Source organism: Aquila chrysaetos, chromosome 22, assembly GCF_900496995.4.
Source record: "Aquila chrysaetos chrysaetos chromosome 22, bAquChr1.4, whole genome shotgun sequence".
In the NCBI taxonomy this organism is placed as follows: domain Eukaryota; kingdom Metazoa; phylum Chordata; class Aves; order Accipitriformes; family Accipitridae; genus Aquila; species Aquila chrysaetos.
In genome coordinates, this window is record NC_044025.1 from 975,733 (window position 1) to 997,653 (window position 21,921).

Consider the following 21,921-nt stretch of genomic DNA (forward strand, 5'->3'; position numbering starts at 1 on the left):
GCTCTGCATTGCCTCAGACCCCTACAAAACCTGTGGCAACACCCATGCCATCATCTTCTGCACTGGTGCACCTGCACATCGACTTCAAGGTAAGATGCTCCAGCCTTGGCCATGGTAGCAGGAAGGATGTGGTGCCTTTGGGACTAGTCCTTTCAGATGTCAGCTCTGCCTGTTCCTCGCCCTTTGGCTCTGATCTGCCCCACGGAGTCTCTACCTCCACCCAGGTGGCCACCAGGATTTCACATTGGCAGAGCCCCTCAGCTACTGCAGTCCAGGGCTACTCTCGGCTGCAGTTCCCACCCTTGGCAGCTCCCCTCCAGTGTTTTTCCAGGAGCTGGACTATGAGAAAATCTACTGGGCCATGCTGGTGCCCCTAGGCTCGTGGTGGCTTGTGCTCCAGGTGGAGACCATCAGCAAGCAGATCAGGCAGTCCTCCCCTTCACCACCACCAGCACCATCACCCAGCTGGACATCCAGGCTCCTCTTGTGAAGAAGATGAAGCAGTATTTCTGTAGATACATCTTAAGATAGCTCTGAAGATGTAGTGTATCCGTATGTGGTGGATGCAGATGGGTGGGCTTCCCAGGAAGGGGGATTCCCTCTCTCCAGGGTGCTCACCAAGGCTGGGCTTGTGTCTCTCATTCCAGACATTCCTAACAAGAAGATCTGGCTGCTTTGAAAGCTGGGGTGACCCTTCTTCCAGCCCTGCTTCTGGGCAATCACAGACTCCCATGTGGTCCTGAGCCACACCAAGGCTGGGACACATCCCCAGGGCCAGCACAGCCCCTGAAGCCTTTGGTGTGACTCAAATGTTAGCGGTAGACCTCTGGTAGGGCATAGAATGGCCCACGGAGGTCCCAGAAGGAACAGACAGATCTTCAAGGAGTACAAAAAGGCACCAGGCAGCACCTGAGGGTGCACCAAAAGGCTCTTGGAGGATCCCCCCAGGGATCTCCAAAAGGAATAAGGATGGCTGCTGGGTGCTGCCAAAGGGACTTGGTGGATCCAGACGCGCATCAGAAGATATTGGTAGAGCTCTGGGAAGCCGAGATAGTGTGCAGGGCCATTGAGGTGCACCAAATTGACTCGGAGTCCCATGGGGCCACATCCCAAAGCTCTGGGAGGCCTCTGGGGCACTACAAAAGGCACTGGTTCATCAGTGTTGAGCACAGAACAGCCACTGGAAGACACCTGAAGGCACTTCAGAGTTGCCTCCTGCTGCACTGTAAGGCACCTGGGCAGCTTAGAAAGGCAGATGGAGTCCCCTTAAGTGCACCAGAAGGCACTCAGGACCAGACCCCTAGTGGGCACAGAAAGGCCCTTGGAGGCCACCAGGGACTAACAGGAAGGCACCTGGACCCTTTCCACAGGAGAAGGGACTAGTAGAGCTCTGTACTCAGAGGCACTCAGGTATGCCCTGAAATGCATGTGGGAGCCCCTGGTGTTCATCAGAAACCACTTTTAGACCACTGGGGATGCTGAAAGGCACTTGGAGACCCCAGAGAAGAGCATAAAGGTGCTACAATGTCCCAGATGCGCACCCAAAGGCAGTCAAAGACCACAGGGGCCTCATCAAGAGGTGCTCAAAGGAGGCTGGGGCATACTGAAAGGCAGTCAGAAAGACCCCGGTGAGAAGCTGGGGACACAAAGCTCTGAGTGCCAGGGACTGCTGCTTCCCACAGGAGCAAACACTGCTTTCAGGGGGCCCAGCAGGCTGTGGCTCCAGAGCCTGGGGGCTACAGGAAAGATCCAAATCACACCCCATCCCTTCTGCCGCTGGAGAAGACAGGCTTCCTGGTGTGAGGGGAGAGCACCAAGATGGCACTGGATAGGCAGGGAGCTGAGGATGCAGGAGCAAAAGATGACATGACACAGCCAATGCCTTCCAGGCTACTTTAATACCATTTGAACAACACTGTGGCCAGACCTCCTGGTCCCAAGGAATCATTCATAGACAGCCGGTAACCCCACGGCTGCTTCCCCGCAACACGAACAGCCCTGCACCTCCCAGAACCTGCAGACACTTCCCTCATTAAAAAGCAGCTCCACCTGCCCATGGAACATCCCCCGTTCACCAGGACAGTCACCATGTGTGGCCTTGTCCTCACCTGAGGCTGTTCTTCAGGAACCAGGCATGCCAGCGGAGGAGAGACGGTCCCCCAGTGAGCCCAGGCAGCCCCCAATGTCCCCTCCGCCTCCCCAGCCGACACTGGCAGTCTCTCCACGCAGCTGCTGCTTCTCCCAAAACCTGCACCGGACCCCTCCACTGCAGCAGAGCAACACAAACCAACTTAAAATCCAAACTGGGCATGTAAACCTACATCCCAAAAAACCAGAATCGTCCCCAAGGGCCGGCCGGGGACAGGGCAGCTGTCATGGACCAGGCCAGCAGCCCTATCCTCCACAGCCAGCTCTCAAAACAAACCCAAACAAACTCGAACAGGAACAGGTCCCCAGCAAGGCTCGCACGCCGCTCCTGCGGCCAGCGGCACCGAGGCTGGCGGCTCAGCTTCAACTCATGGTTTGGGCAGAACGGCTGCCTACGTCAGCTGGCATCCTGCAGTGGGGAGGAAAGCGTGAGGCTCTGTGCAGTGCTGCGGGGAGCAGCACCCCAAAAAGGCCTCCCCTTGTGTCCTCTGCTTCCAACCAGGAATCCCACCCAGAGCTCAGAGCCACCGGGGTCACATCTGGCGGGGCTGGCAGTGACAGTGTTTCAGCCCTGCCTGCCAGGCTGGGTCCCCCCATGCACCAGAAACACTACAGCTCCACACTCCCAGGAAATGCTCCAAGACTTTGGGAAAGGCAGGGGGTTGGCACCGACACTGTGCGAGGACTCACCTAGCATCCGGAGAACCTGCAGCGCCAGTGCAATCTTCGCCTCCTCATGCCCGCTCCTGCCTGTCCCATCCTGCCGGACCCATGCGAACCCACTGAAGGGCACAGGGCACCCTGGGATTACGACCCAGCACCAGAACCACAGCCACCCGTTGGCGTCTGCCTGGACACACTTGGTGAGGAACAGGGGGGTTCCCAGGTACTGCTTCTGGCACAGGGTGTTCAGGCAGTCCAGCACGTTGTGCAGCACTGGAGACTGGGGCACCTGCTTGGGGACCCCCAGGCACTTGCTCCCTTGTACCCGGCTGGATGATGGCTTCTTCTCACACGACTGCAGTTTCTGCTTCATATCGGGGTTCAGCCAGTCCACCCTCATCTCCAGCCCACCGAGCCTCACGTTCCCTAAGAGAGACCAGCAGCAGCTGGCAGGAGACGATCACACACCAGCCCTCCAGTATCACCCCATCCCACCCCATCCTGTCCCCCAGCGTCTGGCACAGTGACCCCCACAGGTGGTTTGGCACTGACCCACAGTGCACGAACTGCACAGGATCCTTTCCCCTGCCTCCACAACCCCTCAACGCAGCCACAGGGCAGTTGCTTCTCCATCTCCTTTTGCTACCGAGGTGGGCTCAGGGCTGCAAAGCTCAGGGGATTTTAGGGACAGCCTGCCTCTAGGGACAGGTGCAAAGACATCAAAGCCAAATGCTTCTCAGCTGGGGCAGAAATAAGTACAAATCAGGACTTTGGAGGTTCCAGTTGGATGTCTGGGATACATGTCCCATCAGAGGGCAATGCAATCACTAGACGGGGCACTGAGGGGTAGAGCGTCTCCATCAGGAGGGTTTAACAACTTGGTCAAAGCTCTGAATGCCCTGGACCGGTAATGGTGATGCTCCTGCTCTGAGCAGGCAGCTACCTGAAGACCTCCAGCAGCCCCTTTACTCCACCACCACTAGGTCAGCACAAGGACTGCTGGGGATTAACCCCACCGAGGACAGCCGGCCTCCCACGGGACACAGGGAGAGAACAAGGGATGTCTCAAGGCTGAAGACACCTCACAGCTGAGTCTCGAGGTGGGATCAGTCCTTCCTTAGGGACACCAGGAAGACAAGCCCAAGCAGCATCCCACAGCACCCTGGCCTCCTGCTTACCTTCCATCAGGGTTTTCTTGGCCATGGCAGCAGCCTGGTGCGACGTGTATTTCAGCACAGCGAGCTGGGCCCGCTTCCAGCAGGGGCTGGTGTACAGGGTGACACTGAGGACCCCCTCCGTGACTCGCCGCAGCACGGCCTCCAGCTCTTGCCGGCTCACCGAGGTGGCCAAGCCATCCACGCTCAGCTCACACTTCTCCGTGCTCTTGCACACCACGATGGCGTAGCCCTCCCGCACCTCAAAGTTGTTGAAGGCAGCGATGGCCTCCTTGGCGCCGTGCCGGTTGCTGTACTTGGCGTAGGCAAAGCCCCGGTTGAGCCCGCTGAATGTCATCATGAGGCGAAACTCGTAGAGCTTTCCCACTCTCTGGAAGAGCGGGATCAATGTGTTCTCGTACATATCCTGCGGCAGCTTCCCGATGAACACCTCTGTGCCAGCCGGCGGGGGGTCGCCCACCCAGCCTGCAGGCACACAGCAACATGGTGCACATGAGTGAGACCCATCTCGCCTCCACGCCCGCCAAGCACCCTATGTGCCAAGCTCCCAGGGCACCATGGCGCTGAGATGGTCTTCTCACATACCTGGGGGGGGGCCACCATATCGCCTCTGCCCGTTGATCTGCACCAGGTCAATGCCGGTTTCTTTTGCCCAGGCAAGCAGGGCCACCTTATTGGTCTGGTTGATACTGTTGGTCCACGTCTGAGGAGGGAGATGACATTGGTGCTTGTCCAGGTAAAGAGTTTCCAACCTCCCAGCTGGAGGCATCCCAACCCCAGGAAGCAACCGCAAGGCCTAATACCAGCCAGCACGTGGAGGAGCAAATGCTGAAACTCTCTGCCCTCAGTAAACCTGAGGAGCCTCTCAACACTGCACATCCAAAGGACTACCTGGCCCCCTCTCCAAGCCTGCTCCACATGACTAAGTCCAGCAACTTTGGTAGAGCACAAGGACACCAACAGTTCCCCCATGGATGCCTGCAAGGGCTTTGAAAGCCAAGACACAGGCAGCAGCTGGCTGGCACTGCAAGAGGAGGCTGGAGCACAGCACCAAGGTGACCCATCACATCGTGAGATCCCAGGCAGGCTGGAACCCCAAGACAGCCAACTGTCTTCTACCACTGTCTCCTCAGGCTTCTGAGGACATCAAAGAGGATGTGGAAATGCCATCCATGCGGCAATATCATCAGGTTTTAGCTCATTAAGTACTGCGAAATCTCATTAGGGCCTCTGAAACCGTACACTGAGTGGGACTAACCCCAGCTCAGGCTAAAATGCAGTTTGGCTGCACCTTCGCCTCCTGCACCTCCAGGTGCATCACCAGGTGGTGCCACCTTTCTATCTCCAAGGGGTTTCATCTTCCCTGAACACCAGGAAAGACCTTTGGATGAAGGTGGGGACCCGTGCAGGGGAAATCTCTGCCGAGAGGGCACAGGAAGACCAGCCAGCACACCACAAAGCCTCCCGCCATGGCTCTACAGCTCCCGGGGCTGGGTCCCAGCACACGGCACCTCCTTGCCCGCCCCGCTACGGGGAGGTGCTCGGGGGGGGGGCTCTTGGGAGAGGCGGGACCCGGCTCTTCCCAGCGGAGCCCAGCTAAGCCCGCAGCCCCCACCGATTAGGTGCTAACGGGGCTCGTCGTCACCCCACGGGGTCTCCACTGGGGCCGCCAGCCCCGGCTCACCGCGGGGGGGGGGAAGGCGTGGGACGGGGGCGGCTCCGCTCTGGGGCTGGGACCGGGCTCGGGACCGGCACCGCCCGCCGGGGCAACGCACCGCGACGGGTCTCGGGGGCTCCGGCCCCCGCCCGACGGCCCCGGCGGCTCCCCGAGAGACACCCCCCCCCCGGGTAGGGACGCACCGAGGCGAGCCGTACTCCGCACCGGGGCATCCCCCCCGCGCCCCCGGCAGCACCGTGCCCCCCCCCCGGCACCCACCTCCGCCTCCATCGCCACCACCGCCGCTCCTCCCGCACCTCCTCGCCGCCCGGGCCGAGCTCTGGAAGGTTCCAGCGCCGCCGCTCCGCCCATCGCGGCCGCTCCGCCCCGGGCGGGGCGGGGGGCGACCCGCCGGCAGCGCCCGCCCCGCCACCGGCGAGCAGCGATGCCCCCCCCCCCCCCCCCCCTCCCGCCGCAGCGCTCCGCCGTCGCGGCATTTCCACGCCAGGAAGGCGTGGGGCGTGGATTTAAAAAAATACCTGGTTTGGGGCACCAAGCTGGGCGAGACGCGTGGGTCAGCAGCGAGGGGATGGAGGGCACCCCAAGTCACCCGCAGGAGACCGGGGGGGACTCTTTACACCCGTGACTGGGGCACGGGGAGCCCACGCAGGGCTGCTGGGGCAGCCCCGGCCTGGCTGGCGGGGGGCTTTGCTCTGCACATGGCGCAGGGGGTGGCAGCAGCGGTCGGATGCGGAGGCAAGGAGGGGGCAGCGCAGCTGAAGAAATGTCCACCCTGACCTTTAAAAACCAGCTCTCGCTCAGCGAGGCAGGTGAGCAAATCCCTGCCCCGAGCAGAAAGTAGGGACAGGAGTCACAGAGTGGGAGAGACAGATTTATTATGTTTCTGGGAGCAGCGCCTTTACATTTTGCTTGGGATAAGGTCACCTCCCTGCAGCCAGAGCAGAGAGACGGGGCGGGATGTTTATTCAAAGCGACGGGAACAAGAAGCTGTAGCCAAGACCCCAGGGTCTGCTGACAGCACAGGGCTCCACATGTCACTGCAGCAACAGCAGACGGGAGGCCGGCGTTTGCCAGAGCCACTTGCAAAACATCTTTGCAGCGACATACTCGAGGGCCAGGGCATGTTGTAGGAGTCAGCACTGTCTCCCTGCTCTCGCCAGGAAAGGGAGGGCACAAAACAAGAATAAATACAGCTTTCAAAGACTCCCCCCAACTCCACACCTGCTGCCACGTGGCCTGGCGAAGGCATTTACAGGAGGAAATCTGTCAGTCAGAATCCAACAAACAAGTAGATGTGTCCGGGAGGGGGTTAAGGCCGGCTCGTTCGCATCCTGATCTCCTCAACCAGGCTCTCCCTGCGAACGTTGACCTACACAGGGAGAGCACAAAGTTGCTTCAATACGACACAAGCAGCTTGACATATTGCGACCCTCTCTGGTCCCAGAGGATGGCCTGCGCTGCCATTCGTGGCCCTGTGTCTCAAGAGATCACATCATGGTGCTGTCACCAGTCCCTCCATGGAGATTGAGTGGGCTGCAACACATGCAGAGCTGAACCTGTGGGAGCAAGCACCTGCCTGCAAGCCTGCCAAGCCCTCTCCTAGCCAACTATCACGAGAGAAATGCTCTTCCCACTCTTTCCTACCAGTTCCAAAGCCAAGACCAGTGCATAGATCAGCACTGGTCCCCCTCTTTCCAAGAGGGCACCTGCAGGACCTTCAGCAATGGTCCTGCGCCCTGGATAGAAAGCACAAGCAGCCATACAGCCCACTGAATCACCCCTCCATGTTCCAAGCTCCTGAACTGAGGAATAGCTGGGAGTTCAAGGAGGCCACATGATGGGAAACTATCCAGAGCTGGAGACAACAGTGCTCCACAGCTCCAGGAAACAGCATGGGATGAGGAACTGGAACGTGAGGTGCCCCTGGAGAGACCACTGCTTGAAAAGATCTAATGAGGAAGCCAATGTATAAAATCCTGATAACCTGTTATAAGGGTGTTGGTGGCAAAGTGACACCAGGGCACGTGCTCCACAGCAAGTCAAGAGGGGCTGAGGAAAGTCACTGCACCCAGTCTCCACAAGTGCACCTGCAAGGCCACCACCATCAGTCCACAGGCCTCACCTCGAGTCTGCCAGCCCTCACTCATGCTCCTCTGCCAACTGTGTGTGGAGAGCCTTCCCCTCACTGCACCTTCTGTGTAAGCAGCTTTGTTAAGCCTTGGAGGCTTTTCACCTCAGGTGGAAGCGCCTTACTCCTCTGATCACCCCTTCAGGCACTACACTATGTGGGCCAGCGAAGCCACCTTGCTGCATACAACCCAACAGCACCACTGCAGAGCAGGGTACGGACAGGCTGGAGGGCTGGCCTGAGCTGAGATGAAGGGTCAAGTAGCCAAAGCCCCTCACACCAAGCTACCATGGGCCTCACCTCCTCCCTGGTGGCCACGACTCGCAGCTTGACGACTCCATCCTTGAGCTCCTGCTCACCCACAATGGCAACAAGAGGGATGCCCGTGTCCTCGCAGTACTGCAGCTGATTCAGCAGCTTGGGGTTCTTCTTGTACAGCACTTCTGCCTGGAAGAGAACAAGAGCACACCACCATGATCAGCACAGGCCTACTTCTCTGCACCCCCTCAACCAGGCATTGCTGGGCTAGTCTGCTAATTGCCATCTGGTGAGCATGGGGGTGTGTGGTGGGGAAGATGGGCTACTGGAGAAGGCTGGGCATTACAGCTAAGGAGTAATGCAACACAGATCACAGGTACTCACAAGACACTGCTTATCCTGGGAGAGCACCAGGTCATTAGCTCTAGTCTGTGTCAGACCAGGGCCAACACCTGTGGTGTCCCTAGAGGGTCAGAAGCCCGGCAGAGCACCCAGGCATTCTCATTCTCCTCCACTCAGCCATCAAGGGAGTCTACCCACAGCACGCAGGGAACAGGGCCCTGCCACACAGCTTGCCTTTGGCCTGCTGAAAACAGTCCAGGCTGCTCCCTGGCCCCACTCCCCCCTCCTCGCAAGGCTCCGCAGTTTCTTTGCAGCATTGGAAGCGGCATGGTATCCCAGCTGCCATGCAGCAGGGGCTGGAGTGTTGCCTGCTCTGAGAATCTGTCCTGAGATAACAAACACAGAGCAGCCCCTGCAGTGTTACAGGGCTAATCAGGTCATGCTGCCCAGCCCTTCCTGGAGAACACCTGATTTGGGACACCGAGAAGAGGCAGACTTCATTCAGGAAGGTAGTCTACTGCCCACCTTCTCCCTATCACTCCTTCCTCCCAAAGCAAAGCCAGATCTGGTCCATTCCTGGCACAGAGAGTGGACCAGGCAGCTCCTGACTTTGCCATCACCTGGTCATACCTTGATTCCAGCATTCCACAGCTCAGAGATGAGCTTCAGCCGCTCTTCAAGGAGCTTCTTTTGGGCAGAGGCTACCAGCACCTGCGTCTCTGTTGTCCTGATCTTTTCCTCAGAGGCCTACAGAGGGGACAAAACTCAAAAGATGCCATGGACATAGATATCTGAGACCCTATGAGCAGGATGGGTCACCACCACAGGCCCATCTATTCAGCAGTGAAGAGGATCAGGCTCAGTGGGATGAACAGCATAAACTCAGGAGAGTCAGGGAGGTCCCACAGACCCCATCCTGGAGCAGTATCTCATCTTCTGCAGTTGTTCCACGATGGGGGCTTAACACAGCCTCTCTCCTGTGCTGCAGGTGTGCACAGACTGGAGGATGTGCTGACAATGAGCAATTTCCCTGCCAGCTTCTGCCTATAGACTGTTCCTCCACACCCAAGGGCCTCCTAGAGATCTGCTCCAAGCAGCTCAGGAGCAGCAAGCCCGGCAGAAGCTGGACAGAGGCAGCTGCTTGCTCTACAGCTGAGCTGGTAACTATGGGTTAGATTAACAGCAGCAAGCTGAGATGCTCCAGTGCTGTCAGGAGACACCTGCTCCTGTGGCAGATGCTGGATACTCAAAGTGGCATTTTCCTGCTGCTGCTTTTGCTGAAGGGAGAAGCCTTTAAAAGGTCACCTGCAGAGGAACAAACCTGGCCAGGACTGGAAGTGGTGGGGGAAGAATTCAATTTCCACTTAGAAATCCCGGTTGTGTCTGGCTGCCAAGAGAGAACTCCCCACAACAGGCCTCTGGGGCAGGGAAATGTGTGGCAGTGTTTTGGGAGCCTACAAAGACCTATTTAACACCTGCTGATTGGGATGGAGGACAATACATTGGTACAGCAACTCTGAGGAGAGGGGGAATGGGAAAAAGGTATCTGGGAAACCCCCAGAGGCACTGCACTTCCTGCCCTGGAACAGCTGACCGCTATCTGGCCTCTGTAGTGCCTTGGGCAGGACGAGTAGACGTCCAAGGCTGTTGTCTCCCTGCCAGCCTTGCAGAGTAGTGCCGCCTTGCCAAGGAGGACGTGGAGTTACACTGATGCCTAATGCAGTGGGGAACACTAAGGCACCTAACCTGCGTACCTGGTGCTACTGAGGATTAAAGTGCCCCCTCCACCTGCAGCTGAACAAGCCATGTCTGAGGGCCACTGGAAGAGGGGTCTTGTCTCCAGTGGGAGCCCCAAAGATCATCCCCAAGACAGAGAAAATTGGAGATTATGTCCTGGTTCTGACTCCTGCTGCAGAACACAGCAGAGGCCTGGCTGGCTTCTCCATCAGACTGCAGCAAGGAAGACTCACTTCAGCATCTTCTGGACTGGGGGTATGTGGGGAAGATGTAAATCCTTACTATTTCTCCATGCTTAGTTGAGCACCAAAGGCACCTACCTCCACTCTCTGCTCTAGGATGGAGAAGATCCGCTCAATCCCAATGCTGACCCCCACACAAGGCACCTTCCGTCCCTTGGGATCAAACATCCCCACCAGCCCGTCATAGCGACCGCCTCCAGCCACGCTCCCAACACTGACTGGCTCCTCCACATGGTCATTCTCCGGCTGCAGCAGGACAGCCTCAAAGATCACCCCCGTGTAATAGTCCAGACCCCGTGCCAGGCTCAGGTCGAAAGAGATCTGTAGGACACAAGGGAAGGCCCGTCACCGGGTGCACTTGGCGGCCCAGGCTGCCCGGGAACGAGGGCAGCACTTGCTCCTGCCTCCGCACCTCCTCACCTTCCCCGTGATGCCAAACAGGGTCAGGTACTCAAACAGCAGCTTCATGTCCCCCAGCCCCTCCTTGGCCAGCTTGTTCTGGGACAGCTTTGGGTCCTGGAGAAGCTGTTCGATCAGGTCCAGGCCACCTGTGGGAACGAGCCATTCCTCACGCCTGCCAGCGCAGCAGCACCCGCAACGATGGGCCCGGCCAGCCATGTATGTGCCCTGCACCCCTCCGTTGCTGGCCCTCCCTGCCTGGCCTGGAAGAACAAGAACAAGGGCTCGACCCCACAGTGCTCACCGTGAAGCTGGACATATTCCCCGATGTGATCCGCAGCCTCGGGAGAGAGCCCCTTCTCTCCTACCATCTCGCTCCTCACTTCTTCCCATGGCATCTGCAAGGGGAGAGAAGAATATCAGCCACTGCTCCAGGGATGTGGTCTCTCCTGGGGAAGGTCACTGGTGGTCCTGCCCAATACAAATGAACAGACATATCTGCCCTCAACATATCTTTACACTGCACAACCCCATCAGTGTCAGCGTGGTTAAGAGGTACATGAGAGAAGCAGCAGATCAGATGCTCTCAAGAGCACGGTCATACGGTCTTAACTCCATTTCTTGTACCTCTGCACAGTCTGTTTGTATCCCAACCCTACACTCAGCAAAGCTGCCCCAAAAGTTGAAGCCCCAGGACAAATACTTTGGTTTTGATTTCTGGCCAGAATCAAACACTGGTACTGTAAAAGCACCGAGTCTGAGAGATGTCTTGCTGCTCTGGTTTCCCTTGTTAGGTACTTAGTCATAAACACCAGTCAAGAAAGCATTGCTGGTCATGCCTACCACCCAGAAAGGTGTGAAGAGATGGCTGGGTGATGCAAAAAAGCCAATGTAAGCAGAATACGCTGCAGTTTCCCACTGACCGAGGTGTCAAAGAGAACCAGAGTCTTGATCATGTCCAGCTGCACTGAGATAAATCACAGCATTTCAGTACAAAACCAAGGAAATTATCCCATTCTAAAAAAGCCCTATCCTCCCTTCCTATTGCTTTTCCATGCATACACAGCCCCAAAACCTACACTTTGGTCATGCCTTTGCAATAGATCTCACTGCTAACAGGACTTTAAGTGAGCCTTCCTCTAGTTGACTTCATTCGACCATCAGACGAGGCCTCCAAAGGAAAACATGGCTCATCCTTGAACAAAGCAACGTGAACACACGAGACGAGATACAAGGCTGCTTTGTTTAACTGGGTTTCACAGGAAGATTAGGAGCATTCCTTTAAGCAGTCAGCCCACAATGTCCCCCACATGACTCTGAGCACACACAGAAATTCACCTCCAAATTCTACTTCAGATCCTGAGCCCAAAAAACCAAGTTTTTAGACTGCACTTTATTTTAAGGTTCCTCTTCCTTCACTATTAGTGGTGGACTGTATACACATTTATAGTCTGATCTCTAGCATCTTTATATCTGACTAGGGCCTACAGTCAAGACAATCAGCTGCAAATAAAAAGTTGTACCTACACTGGCACCTTTCCCTCCTTCCAAAGGGCCACATAAAGGCCTGAATCCCTTAGAGACCTTCACAAAAGCCAGCGCTCCTGAGGCAGTTTGCTGAGCACAAACCTATGGGTACCTCCTGCCTTGTGTCTTACAGGAGCAGCTGCACATACAGGGCGTTGTTCTGTGTCACACCAAGCCTGAGTAAGCCATACAAACAGTGATGTCTACATATAGGATGTTCTATAAAAGTACCTGTGCTACATGCCCAAATCAGCAGAGGTGTGATGAAGTGACCAGGAGACGTGGGATGGGCTACCACCATCTCACAGTACTGGGAAGAGAGATTACAGCACTGAGCAGCATGTTGTTCCTGTGACTGTGTCCTTCCTGCGAGAATGCTGCACAGTCTAGGCCAGCCCCAAGGAGCCCTGTTCCTAGCAAAACATGCTCGCACTGATGGACAGCCACAGATGAGTGTGAAGACAATGCTGTGGGGGCACACAGTGCAGCATAACACCAAACAGACCAGCCTTCCCCTGCCTAGGAGGCAGGAGTGTGCTGCTGGGTTATTTTTCAGGTCTGCGTTTCTGATCTCTTACTCCTCACTCCAAATCCTTTTCTCTACTTCCAGGTAAAATATAGAAACCTCATCCATACATGTCCACCTCACTTCTCTTTGCTGTCTCCCTGCTGCTGCTCACCATCTCCTGAGGGTCCCACAAACAGCCAGAGGCACACACTGTCCAGTGGTGCCCTAATCACGCTGAAACAGTCTGGCCAGCAACACACGCATGCTGCAGACTCCACGTCCTCAGCAGGGATGCTAGATATCGCATCGCCAATCAAGAATAGCACCAGCTTGCAGGACAGTATTTATGAATAGGGTCCTAGACAACACAACAACTCTGGCAGCCTACTCACCTGTAGACTTCCATTTCACTCAGCCCTGTCATCTGCAAGCTAACTGCCTTACAGACTATGATCACAGACTATCACTTATGATAGCACTTCTCTACTGCATTACCACAGAGATTTACCGTTTATGTCATGCTCACCTTGCAACTGAGGTCTGAAATTTTCATAAAGGTTGGACCAGATGATCTTTTGAGATCCCTTCCAGTCTGGGCTGTTCTATGATTCCAGGACACAAGTGTGATTCCTCACATCACCCAACAGAACCTGATGCATTTGAAAAGGCTTTTCAATGCCCTGACCCATTCTGGGGGCAGGTTTTCATGATCCTGGTTCATAAGCAGCAGCACCTTAGGAAGGCTAAGGTTTGGGATGTTGAATCTCCCATGTGAATAGCATTTTTCCCTCCCTCCTTTCTGTTTGTCAGGACCTCGTGGGATACTGGAGAAGCATAGGATCCATTTTTCCTATGTGACTGCTGTGCCCTGTATGCCTCCCCTCCACAGAAAGGGGGGGAACAACTCAAGCAGCATTTTCCAGCCAGTTCTCATGGACCATGGTAAGAGCAGCCCAGAGGGACAGAGACTCACAGAAACTCCAGCAGCAGCAGTTGCAGCCCAGGGCTCCAGCCCATACCTTATCCAGTTTGTCAACACTGGAGCAGATCGTTCGGAACTTGCTGTCTGGGACACCGCAAACTGCGAACATCCCATCAAGGATGCGCCGATCGTTGACCTGGGGGAGAGGGAGCAAGTCATTAACTATGAACTCAAACAGATGCTTCAGCTGTGTCCAGTTTGTCTCCTCTCTAGTTTTAAGCATAGAAGAGAAAGTTGCAGATGTCTGCCAAGATTTTTTGCTGTTTGCAGTTTCTGTCTCTTTCCCATTCCTAGGGAGCTAAGCTGCCTCTCTGCCCACAGCAGGCCAACTAGCAGAACTGACTCCTACCAAGCCTGGGTAGAGCTATCACGTTCTCCTTCTAGAGCCACAGACACCTCCACTCAACAGAGAAGAAAAACCAATGGGGCCTATGAGTCCTCTCATGTGGACACATGAAAACAGCTCAGAAACAGACCATGGACTAAGGAGATGAATTCACTGTGCTACCCTGATCTCTCAGCGTAAGAACAAAGGGACATCTGATTATGTTAAAACCTCACTAAGGATTTTTTTTTTTGATAGTATAGTGAATTCCATAGTTTAATTACGCTCTGTAATAGTAGGTAATTGAGGCCAAAGGCTCAGCTGGATTCAACATTTCCACGGGTAGTGAGAACATCTACAATTAAATTAGATAGAAACAAAGACTGCTCAGGAGTTTGTAATCCTCCAGCATCAACACGAACCAGACAGTAACTCATGGAAGACAAGAATAACCGCAGGCAGGTTATTCTGCTGTCCCCCATTGCAGGGGTGCCTTCTCATCTTCAAAGGCATCCGCTTTCACCACTGCCCAAACACACAGTAGTTGGGCAGGCAGTTCCTGTGCACAGCTCTTCAGCTCATCTCAGACAGGTTCAAGGGCAGGTAACTGCTCCCCTACCCAACGGGGGCTGCACATAGGAGTGCAACACCCAGCCCGCACTGCTCACCTCCTCTGCAGAGCCCAGCAATGACCCAGATCTGGGTCCCTTTCAGAAATCCCACTACCCTCCTGCACATCAGGCACTCCTACCCATGCCTCTGCTACTGCTGTACACTCTTCCCCATCCTGCCTGACCTGCACACCTAGCACCATTTGCTACCACACCAAGATAACAGAGGTCTTTTGAAGCAAATAGCAAGCTCAACCTACAATAGGGCGTGACTCTTTTTCTCAAAAGAAAGGCCTCAGCCCCAGGAAGGACTTGGTGGGAAGCCAGGAGTCTGCAAACAACACAGCACACACACTGAACAGATGTCCCTACTAAGGGGGCATCGGGAGCTGGGACAAGGGCAGGGATCCTGGGCCAGAGCCTGTGTTTTACTGCAGGCAGTGAATGACAGTCACCTGGTTAGTTGGCTGCTGGACGTTTTGCAGAGGACTGTAGTTAGTGCTAGAGAGAACTCTGCTAACTGCAGCCTCAGGAAACCTCCTTGTACTCCCAGCTAAAGGCAAGTCTGAGCTGAGGTCCAGCCTTTTAGCATATATACCATGAGGAGGCAGAGAGGCAGGATGAACTTCTGGATCAGGCCTTAGTGGGTGTTAGAGTGGGAACAGGCGCTGCTGCATAAAAACGCAGGAACAATGACCACCGCTTCGCACCGTGGCACAGAGAAATCCACCCGGACTCACCTTAATGAGAAAGTCCCCAAGCTGCAGGTCACTCAGGATCTCATGCACGATCTTCAGGCACTCAGCATCGGGAATCATCGGGTCAAACTGGCCGGCGATGTCAAAATCCTGGGGCACAGGAAAAGGCAGTGAGCAATTCAGCACCACTGGCGTGGCTGCAGCAATACAGCTTCAACTCTGCTTTTAACAGCAGTTTGCTTACAGAAAGCGACAGAAATGGGATGTAAGGGAACACTAGCCCTCGCAATTAGGATCCAGAAGGGACAGGATGTGGGTTATGACCCTCTTTCATCAAAGGCAGCAGTGCTTTTGTGTCCACTGCATTGCAAAGTGTTTGTATACTGTGTTGTGGCCAGTGCAGACAGTCTGCAATAAGCCATTCTGCTTCTCCGCGCTTTCTGCTTCTGGAGGTGCATGACCTGCTCCCTGCCTCTGACAGATCAGATTACTGTGTGATACACTTTGAAACAGAGATCCTTGAAAAACAACAAAAAGGAGACAGCAGAGCGATCATCAGCTGTAAATAAATAGAACAAAGGAACCAGGAAGGGGAAGAAAAAACTACTTATTATGTGGTATGACCTAAATGCCAGATGTTTCGCCTTGATTGTTAGGATGTTCTTTTTTTAATACATATGCCAATCAAGTTAATGATCAGGGAAGAAGACAAGACAAGAGAAGCGATCTCAACAGAGGCAAAAGCAAAGTTTCAGCTGCCAAGACAGAAAAAGAAATCAGAATGTCTGAGTGGTGTCCACCAGAGATTACCAGATGAACTAGCATGTAGAACTAAAGCCCAACAGCAAGGTGTTTTAATAGGCTGGTACACCATGATTGGAAAATAGCAAAGACAACATCAATGTTCAGAGAGAAATAAAACACAGAAGCAACAAGAGACCTCTTATTTGGCTCCCATTTATGAATCCCCAAATGCAAAGTCTACAATGAGATTTTAAGTACAAGAATAATTTTAATTACGTGGGAAAATTTCAACAGGGTTTTACCAAACTTCCAAAATAAATTGGGGCAATGGAGGAGGAAAGAGATGAGATCACATCAGTTAATCCCTGATCAGCTGAGTGCAAGAAAGGCTGATGCAATCCCCGTGGAAGTTGGGCAAGGTCTGGTACAGTCAGAAAACACCGCTACCACTGGATGTGGCACAAGTGAAATCTCACTGAAAAAAAACCCAACCAAGGGCTGGTGAATTGTATTTAAGAAAAGATGCAGAAAAAGCCACCAGGCTGAGCAAAGCAGCAAAGCATCTCCAGGGAGAGAAGGTAACAGAGCTTGATTTACGTGACCTAAGGACAGGAAGATTTCTCTAAACATTTCCCAAATGTTTATCTGGGAAAGGGGAAGAATCCATATCAAGGGATAACAGTTACCGTTTAAAGAGCTGCACTAGCACAAGGAGAAGTAAACTGTCAGACACAAGGAAGTTTAGCCTGGATATTAAAAGACTATTTCTAGCTATCCTAGGAGTGAGATCTTGGAACAGTCTTTCAGACGAGACAGGAGGTAAAGACCCCAAGTTGTCTGGAAATGGGAATTCACCAAGCTGGAGCTGGAAGGTATCCAAAGGGGTTGTATGATGAAATAGGAATATTCTCAAACAGAAATTTGTTTGCATTGAGGCCCTGGGGACTGTGTTAGTACAGCGGAACAAAGCCATTCCTTGGGGCTACCACACTCATCTGAGAAAGCCACAAAGGAAATTGCTTTCTTACCTGTTCTGTCATTTGGCCTCTGGGTTTTTTTCCCTTCCTTTGAAATAAAGACTAACTAAGCACAGGGACAGAAGTAACACATGCTACAGCCGAGTCACTCGCTTGCCTGGTTCATGTGTCCTGCTAACACACCCAGGAGTTCAACTGTTGCCAGATTTGGGATCAGAAGGAAGTTCTTCCCCTCCACCAGGCTAGCAAGCACTGTGGGATGGAGCAAGAAGCTGCCCTCCTCCACAGTGCAAAGCAGGCCAGATAGCTGGGGCACCTGGGGGCTGTATTACAAAGTTCCCTGATACACCAGCCCCCTGTGTCACAGCCATCATCCACACTCTCAAGCTCTTTTTCCCACCAATAAGAGCATGCTAAGGATAAGATTAGTGGATCCTCCTGAGCTTTCCACAGCTGCACAGGGTAACACAGCCTTTGGTCCTACATTTTTATGGTGCTACATCCCCCCAAGCACTGCCCTGCCTACAGCATCACTCAGCAGCATCCCTGTCAATAGCCAAACTCACACACTGGTAGAACTCCCTGTAGCGGCCCCTGGTCATGGCTGGGTTGTCCCGCCTGTAGACCTTAGCAATGTGGTAGCGCTTAATGTTGGTGATCTTGTTCATCGCCAAATAGCGAGCGAAGGGCACCTGAGACAGTAGGGTTAAGGATTGGAACGGGGAGGGATCACCCCACCCAGTTATCAGTCACAGGCAGTGCTGGGTCCTCACTATCTCCCCAACACCCAGCACGCTGTGGCGCACACCCGTGGGGCAAAGCAACTGCTAAGAGATGGCTGGACTTGCCACAGCTCCCCAAGGTCTCCACAACTGTCCAAGACACGGCCTACACAGGCTACCATTAAGTGTCCCTGCAGGCATCTTCCAGCAACACCTTAGGTTGGATCTCAGTCTCATACAGGCTCTGTACTGCAGCAGCCTAGTCCGGGTACCCTGCTGTAGGAGAAACCCTACTCAATACAGATCTTCCTTATCTCCACGTACAAGAGTTACTTTGCCGAACAGAAGCAACATACAGTAAAAAACTAAGCAAGGGTTCTGAACCACAGTGTCTGCTCACGCTCTCCCTGTTGGTACAGGATCAGAGCCAAAAGACTGTCTGCCCCCCTCCTCCCTTGCCCTCTGGACAGCACTGGCCCAAAAGGAAGGCTGCAAAGGTGACAAGACCCCTCAGCACTGGCTGTGGCAGGATACTGTCAGGTCATAGCGCAGGGACAGCAGCTCTCCTCCTTGATCTTTCAGATCGTAGATAAGCTTGGAGTCTTCACCGTATTTCCCTGTCAGCGTCTCCTACAACAAAAGGACACACGAACAAACAGCATCTTCAGTGACAGGGGATCAGGCCTAGAGCACACAGAAAACAAGGAGATAAAGGGAGGAAACCTAGGAGATGGAAGAATAAAACTCAGCCCTCAACACATGGCATGCTTTCAACTGCAGGATCCTCATCAGCTCAGCCAACTTGCTGCGTCCTCACCCACCTTCAGCTCAAACACTGGAGTATCAATGACTTCTGCTCCGTGGCGCTTAAAGCAGGTGATGATCGCATTGAAGACTCTCTCACGAATGGCCATTTGCTTGGGGCTGTAGTCCCGTGTGCCCTGGGGTGAGATAAGGAAAAGAAGAGCAAAGGACACACTGGGTTAGAGGCATGCAGTGGAGACAGACGTGAGAGGCAATGTGAAGAAGCTATCATAGTGCTAACAAAACCAGAGAGATCAGGTCCAGACACCAGATATCGGGAGAGGTGGTAAAAAGCAGCACCAAAACCCACTCAAACACATCAGGACACAGCTCAGACTTGATCCGCCATGGTCTGCAGAGCTAAATCCAAGTCAGGAGTTTCATGATGCAGGAAACACAGGAGCTTACACAGATCCAACAGTCACAGAGTTCAGTGCTTTCAAGCATGACAGTGCAGCTGGGATCTGTCCACAGCTCTGATTCAGATACATTAGCCAGACCCCGGCACAAGAAGCCACCCTGAGAGGTGGAATCAGAGGACAAGCATGCTTTGAAGCTGTGGAACAACCAGCAGCTCTACAATTTCCAAACACACATACAGAGGAAACATCTTTGAAAAGTGCAATACCTGTGAAGTGCCCATCTACTGTTCACTGGGATGTGCTCCCTTTTAATTTCTTCACTGTTAAGAGTCATTGAATTATTTCCATGACCACCTTTAGTCTCTCAGTAAGTCACTGTTAATTAACTAGACCTCCCACTTTCATTTTCTATGGACTGGCAGTTAGGCAGGAGGAAGCAGAGAGAGCAGGCACTTCGTAACACCCCACCTGCAGGTCGCACAGCAAAAAGCAGCTTTCATCAGTACACTGACGTGGCTCAGACAGGCTGGAAATCCAAGCAGTGCTCCCCTGGCACTGAGCATGCTGCAAAATCCTCTCTCCACATCTTTAAACAGTGAAATACCCTTCCACTTTGCAGGTCTCATAGCACAATTACATTTACCAAAACATATGATAAAGGAAATGGACAAGGGAGACAGCTTTGATACACTTCTTAAGTGAGTGGCATTAGCATAACCTATTTGTGAGCAGCATTCATAACCATCTCCATGTCACAGCATGGAAGCACAGCTGGTCTCTGGTCAGCTGCTAGTGATGAAACATTCAGGTTACAAAAAATTTCAGCATAAATTGCGTTATGGACACTATTCTCAGGGGCCTGGAGACTGCAAAGCTACCCCTGAAGGAAGGGTCCTTCTGCAGGAGGACACAGAAATGTCAGCAGCTGGCCAGACCTGCTCAGTAAACAGGACTACCCACCCCCACAGACTAAGACAAGATCAAAAGCCACGAGATCTTTCTTGCTCCCCACGCTTCAACATGTGCTGAACATTCCTGGCAAACTTTGAAAGGCATCTGGGTTTCTTTGGCTGGCTTAAGCTTTGCAGTTCCCCCACAATGAGCCCCACACCAGCAGAGCTGCACTTCACAGCACTCTGTGCTCACCCAGCCTACCAGCAGCTTCATCCACTCTGTCCAGGTTAACAGAGAACAGGACCAGCTTAAGGATCTTTGATCCGTGAGAGCCAATGTCTGCACGTACTAGTGGTGTCAGTGCTACAAGAGCTGAAGAGTCCCAATCCTAAACTCATCGGGGCAATGCAAGTCATGACATTACTTCAAATAGTGCAATCCAAGCAGATATGAGACCTCTCACGCTGGGCAGCTACGATAAAGCTCAACCAAAGGGGAATTTCATTTCCTGACCACACCAGCTAGTGGTTAGCTTGCCACAGAAGCACCAGAAAGGCTTTAAGTTAGTAGGGTATTTGGGTCAGATGCTGTCAGGGATGTTTTCACCTCTCTCTCCCCTGCTGCTAAAAGTGAAAAGGGAAACAGAAATGAGAAAAAAAGACAGGCAAGTCTGTCCTGAGATTTTGCACACACAGGTGTGTGGTGCTGTGCGTGCGCATGGGAGTAGGTTGTGCATACAGAGAGGCGTGCAAGTGTGTGTGCCGGGGGTAGTTACCTTCGGGGTCTTGAGCACAAACTTGTGTTTCCCCTCATCTCCCCCCAGCTGCGCCTTCATCTCCAGCAGTTTCACCACCTCCTTTGCAATCTGGTGAGGGAACAAGGAAGGAGCTGGGAATAAGCCTACCTGCCAGGCCCAGCCCACAGGCCTTCCCCAATACCTTCAGCCTCAGCATTCCCAGTACACGCAGATTCCCCAACCACAGTACATCCACTATTCCCAGTCTTGCACGACAACCAGAGGAGCACTCCCTGCTCCTCTCCAGTACTCCCCACTTCTGCCACAAGCACCCCAATCTCAGCACCCCCAACACCCCCACCATTCTCTGACTCCCACAGCCTCCACTACCCTCAACATCTGCCTCCCCAGTCCCCACACCACCCGTCCTACCAGCCTCCGCACCACCCCCAGGCCCAGCACCACCAGCTCCTGCTATGTGCATCCCAGCATCAGTAGTCTCCAGCATCCTCCTCCCGATCCTAGCACCTCTAAGCATCCTTCTCTCCAATCTAACACCAGTATCACCAGTTCCCACTCCCAGTCCCCCCTTCACCCTCGCCCCAGGCACCTCAGCCCCTCCACTCTCCAGCCCAACCCAGTACTCCCATCCTCCCCAACACCTCTCTTCCCACTGCCACCACCCCTAGCCCAGCAATACCTACACCAGTATTCCCAGTTCCCCCCAGCACCCTGCTCCTAAGCCCAGCAACCCCAATCACACCCCAGTCACCTCAGCAGCCCTCTCTCCAGCCCAGCACCGGTACCCCCAGTTCCCCCCTGAGCCCCTCTTCCCCATCCCAACGCCCCCAGTGCCCCAGTCCCCTCTCCTCAGGCCAGATCCCCTCCTCCCAGTCACACCAGTCTCCCAGCACCCCGCTCCCAGTCATACTGGTCCTCCCCCAGCCCCCCACTCCCAGCAATCCCCGAGCCTCTCACCCCCCCCCCCCCCCAAGCCCAGCCCAATACCCGAAGCCCCACCAACCCCTTCCCAGCCCCGCGAGCGGGCGCTGGGACCAGCCACACCTCGTCGGGATCGGCCTTATCCTGCTTGAGCCGCCGCACCGCCTCCGCCTGCGCCCGCACCGCCGCCTCCTCCGCCGCCATTACCGGCCCGCGCCTGCGCACTGCCGCCACCCCGGGGACGCGCCTGCGCACTGCCGCCGCCCGCGGGTTGCCGTAGCAGCGGCTCCGCGCCTGCGCACTGCCGCGTTCGCGCACC

General features: G+C 54.3%; 1 protein-coding gene across 9 annotated transcripts; it reads right to left on the bottom strand.

Annotated features, from left to right (window-relative positions):
- Nucleotides 1-1,879: 1,879 nt before the first annotated feature.
- On the bottom strand, nt 1,880-21,859 carry LOC115333967 (histidine--tRNA ligase, cytoplasmic). Of its 9 annotated transcripts, XM_041119234.1 has the most exons (17): nt 21,726-21,859; nt 20,700-20,789; nt 18,686-18,805; nt 18,399-18,494; nt 17,709-17,834; nt 17,300-17,458; nt 15,464-15,571; nt 13,825-13,923; nt 11,075-11,168; nt 10,792-10,919; nt 10,450-10,692; nt 9,023-9,139; nt 8,093-8,239; nt 4,572-4,689; nt 3,990-4,451; nt 2,839-3,237; nt 1,880-2,557 (listed from the first exon to the last, which is right to left on the bottom strand). In XM_041119234.1, exons 1-17 carry the CDS (start codon nt 21,804-21,806, stop codon nt 2,541-2,543), a joined length of 2,604 nt encoding a protein of 867 aa, XP_040975168.1. In that variant the 5' UTR covers nt 21,807-21,859; the 3' UTR covers nt 1,880-2,540. The 9 variants fall into 9 exon arrangements, with proteins under 9 accessions (XP_040975168.1, XP_040975167.1, XP_040975169.1 ...); XM_041119233.1 differs by having other exon boundaries at nt 1,880-3,237; XM_041119236.1 differs by lacking the exon at nt 1,880-2,557 and having other exon boundaries at nt 3,135-3,257.
- Between the last annotated feature and the right edge of the window lie 62 nt (nt 21,860-21,921).

Bases quoted from the DNA above. Each gene is read 5' to 3' on its own strand.
- LOC115333967 (XM_041119233.1), bottom strand. From the start codon at position 21,806: ATGGCGGCGGAGGAGGCGGCGGTGCGGGCGCAGGCGGAGGCGGTGCGG. The intron at 18,806-20,699 runs GTAACTACCCCC...ATCTCACCCCAG, and splicing joins TTGTGCTCAAGACCCCGAAG to GGCACACGGGACTACAGCCC. The intron at 13,924-15,463 runs GTGAGTCCGGGT...CCTCTCCCCCAG, and splicing joins TTGGGGACTTTCTCATTAAG to GTCAACGATCGGCGCATCCT.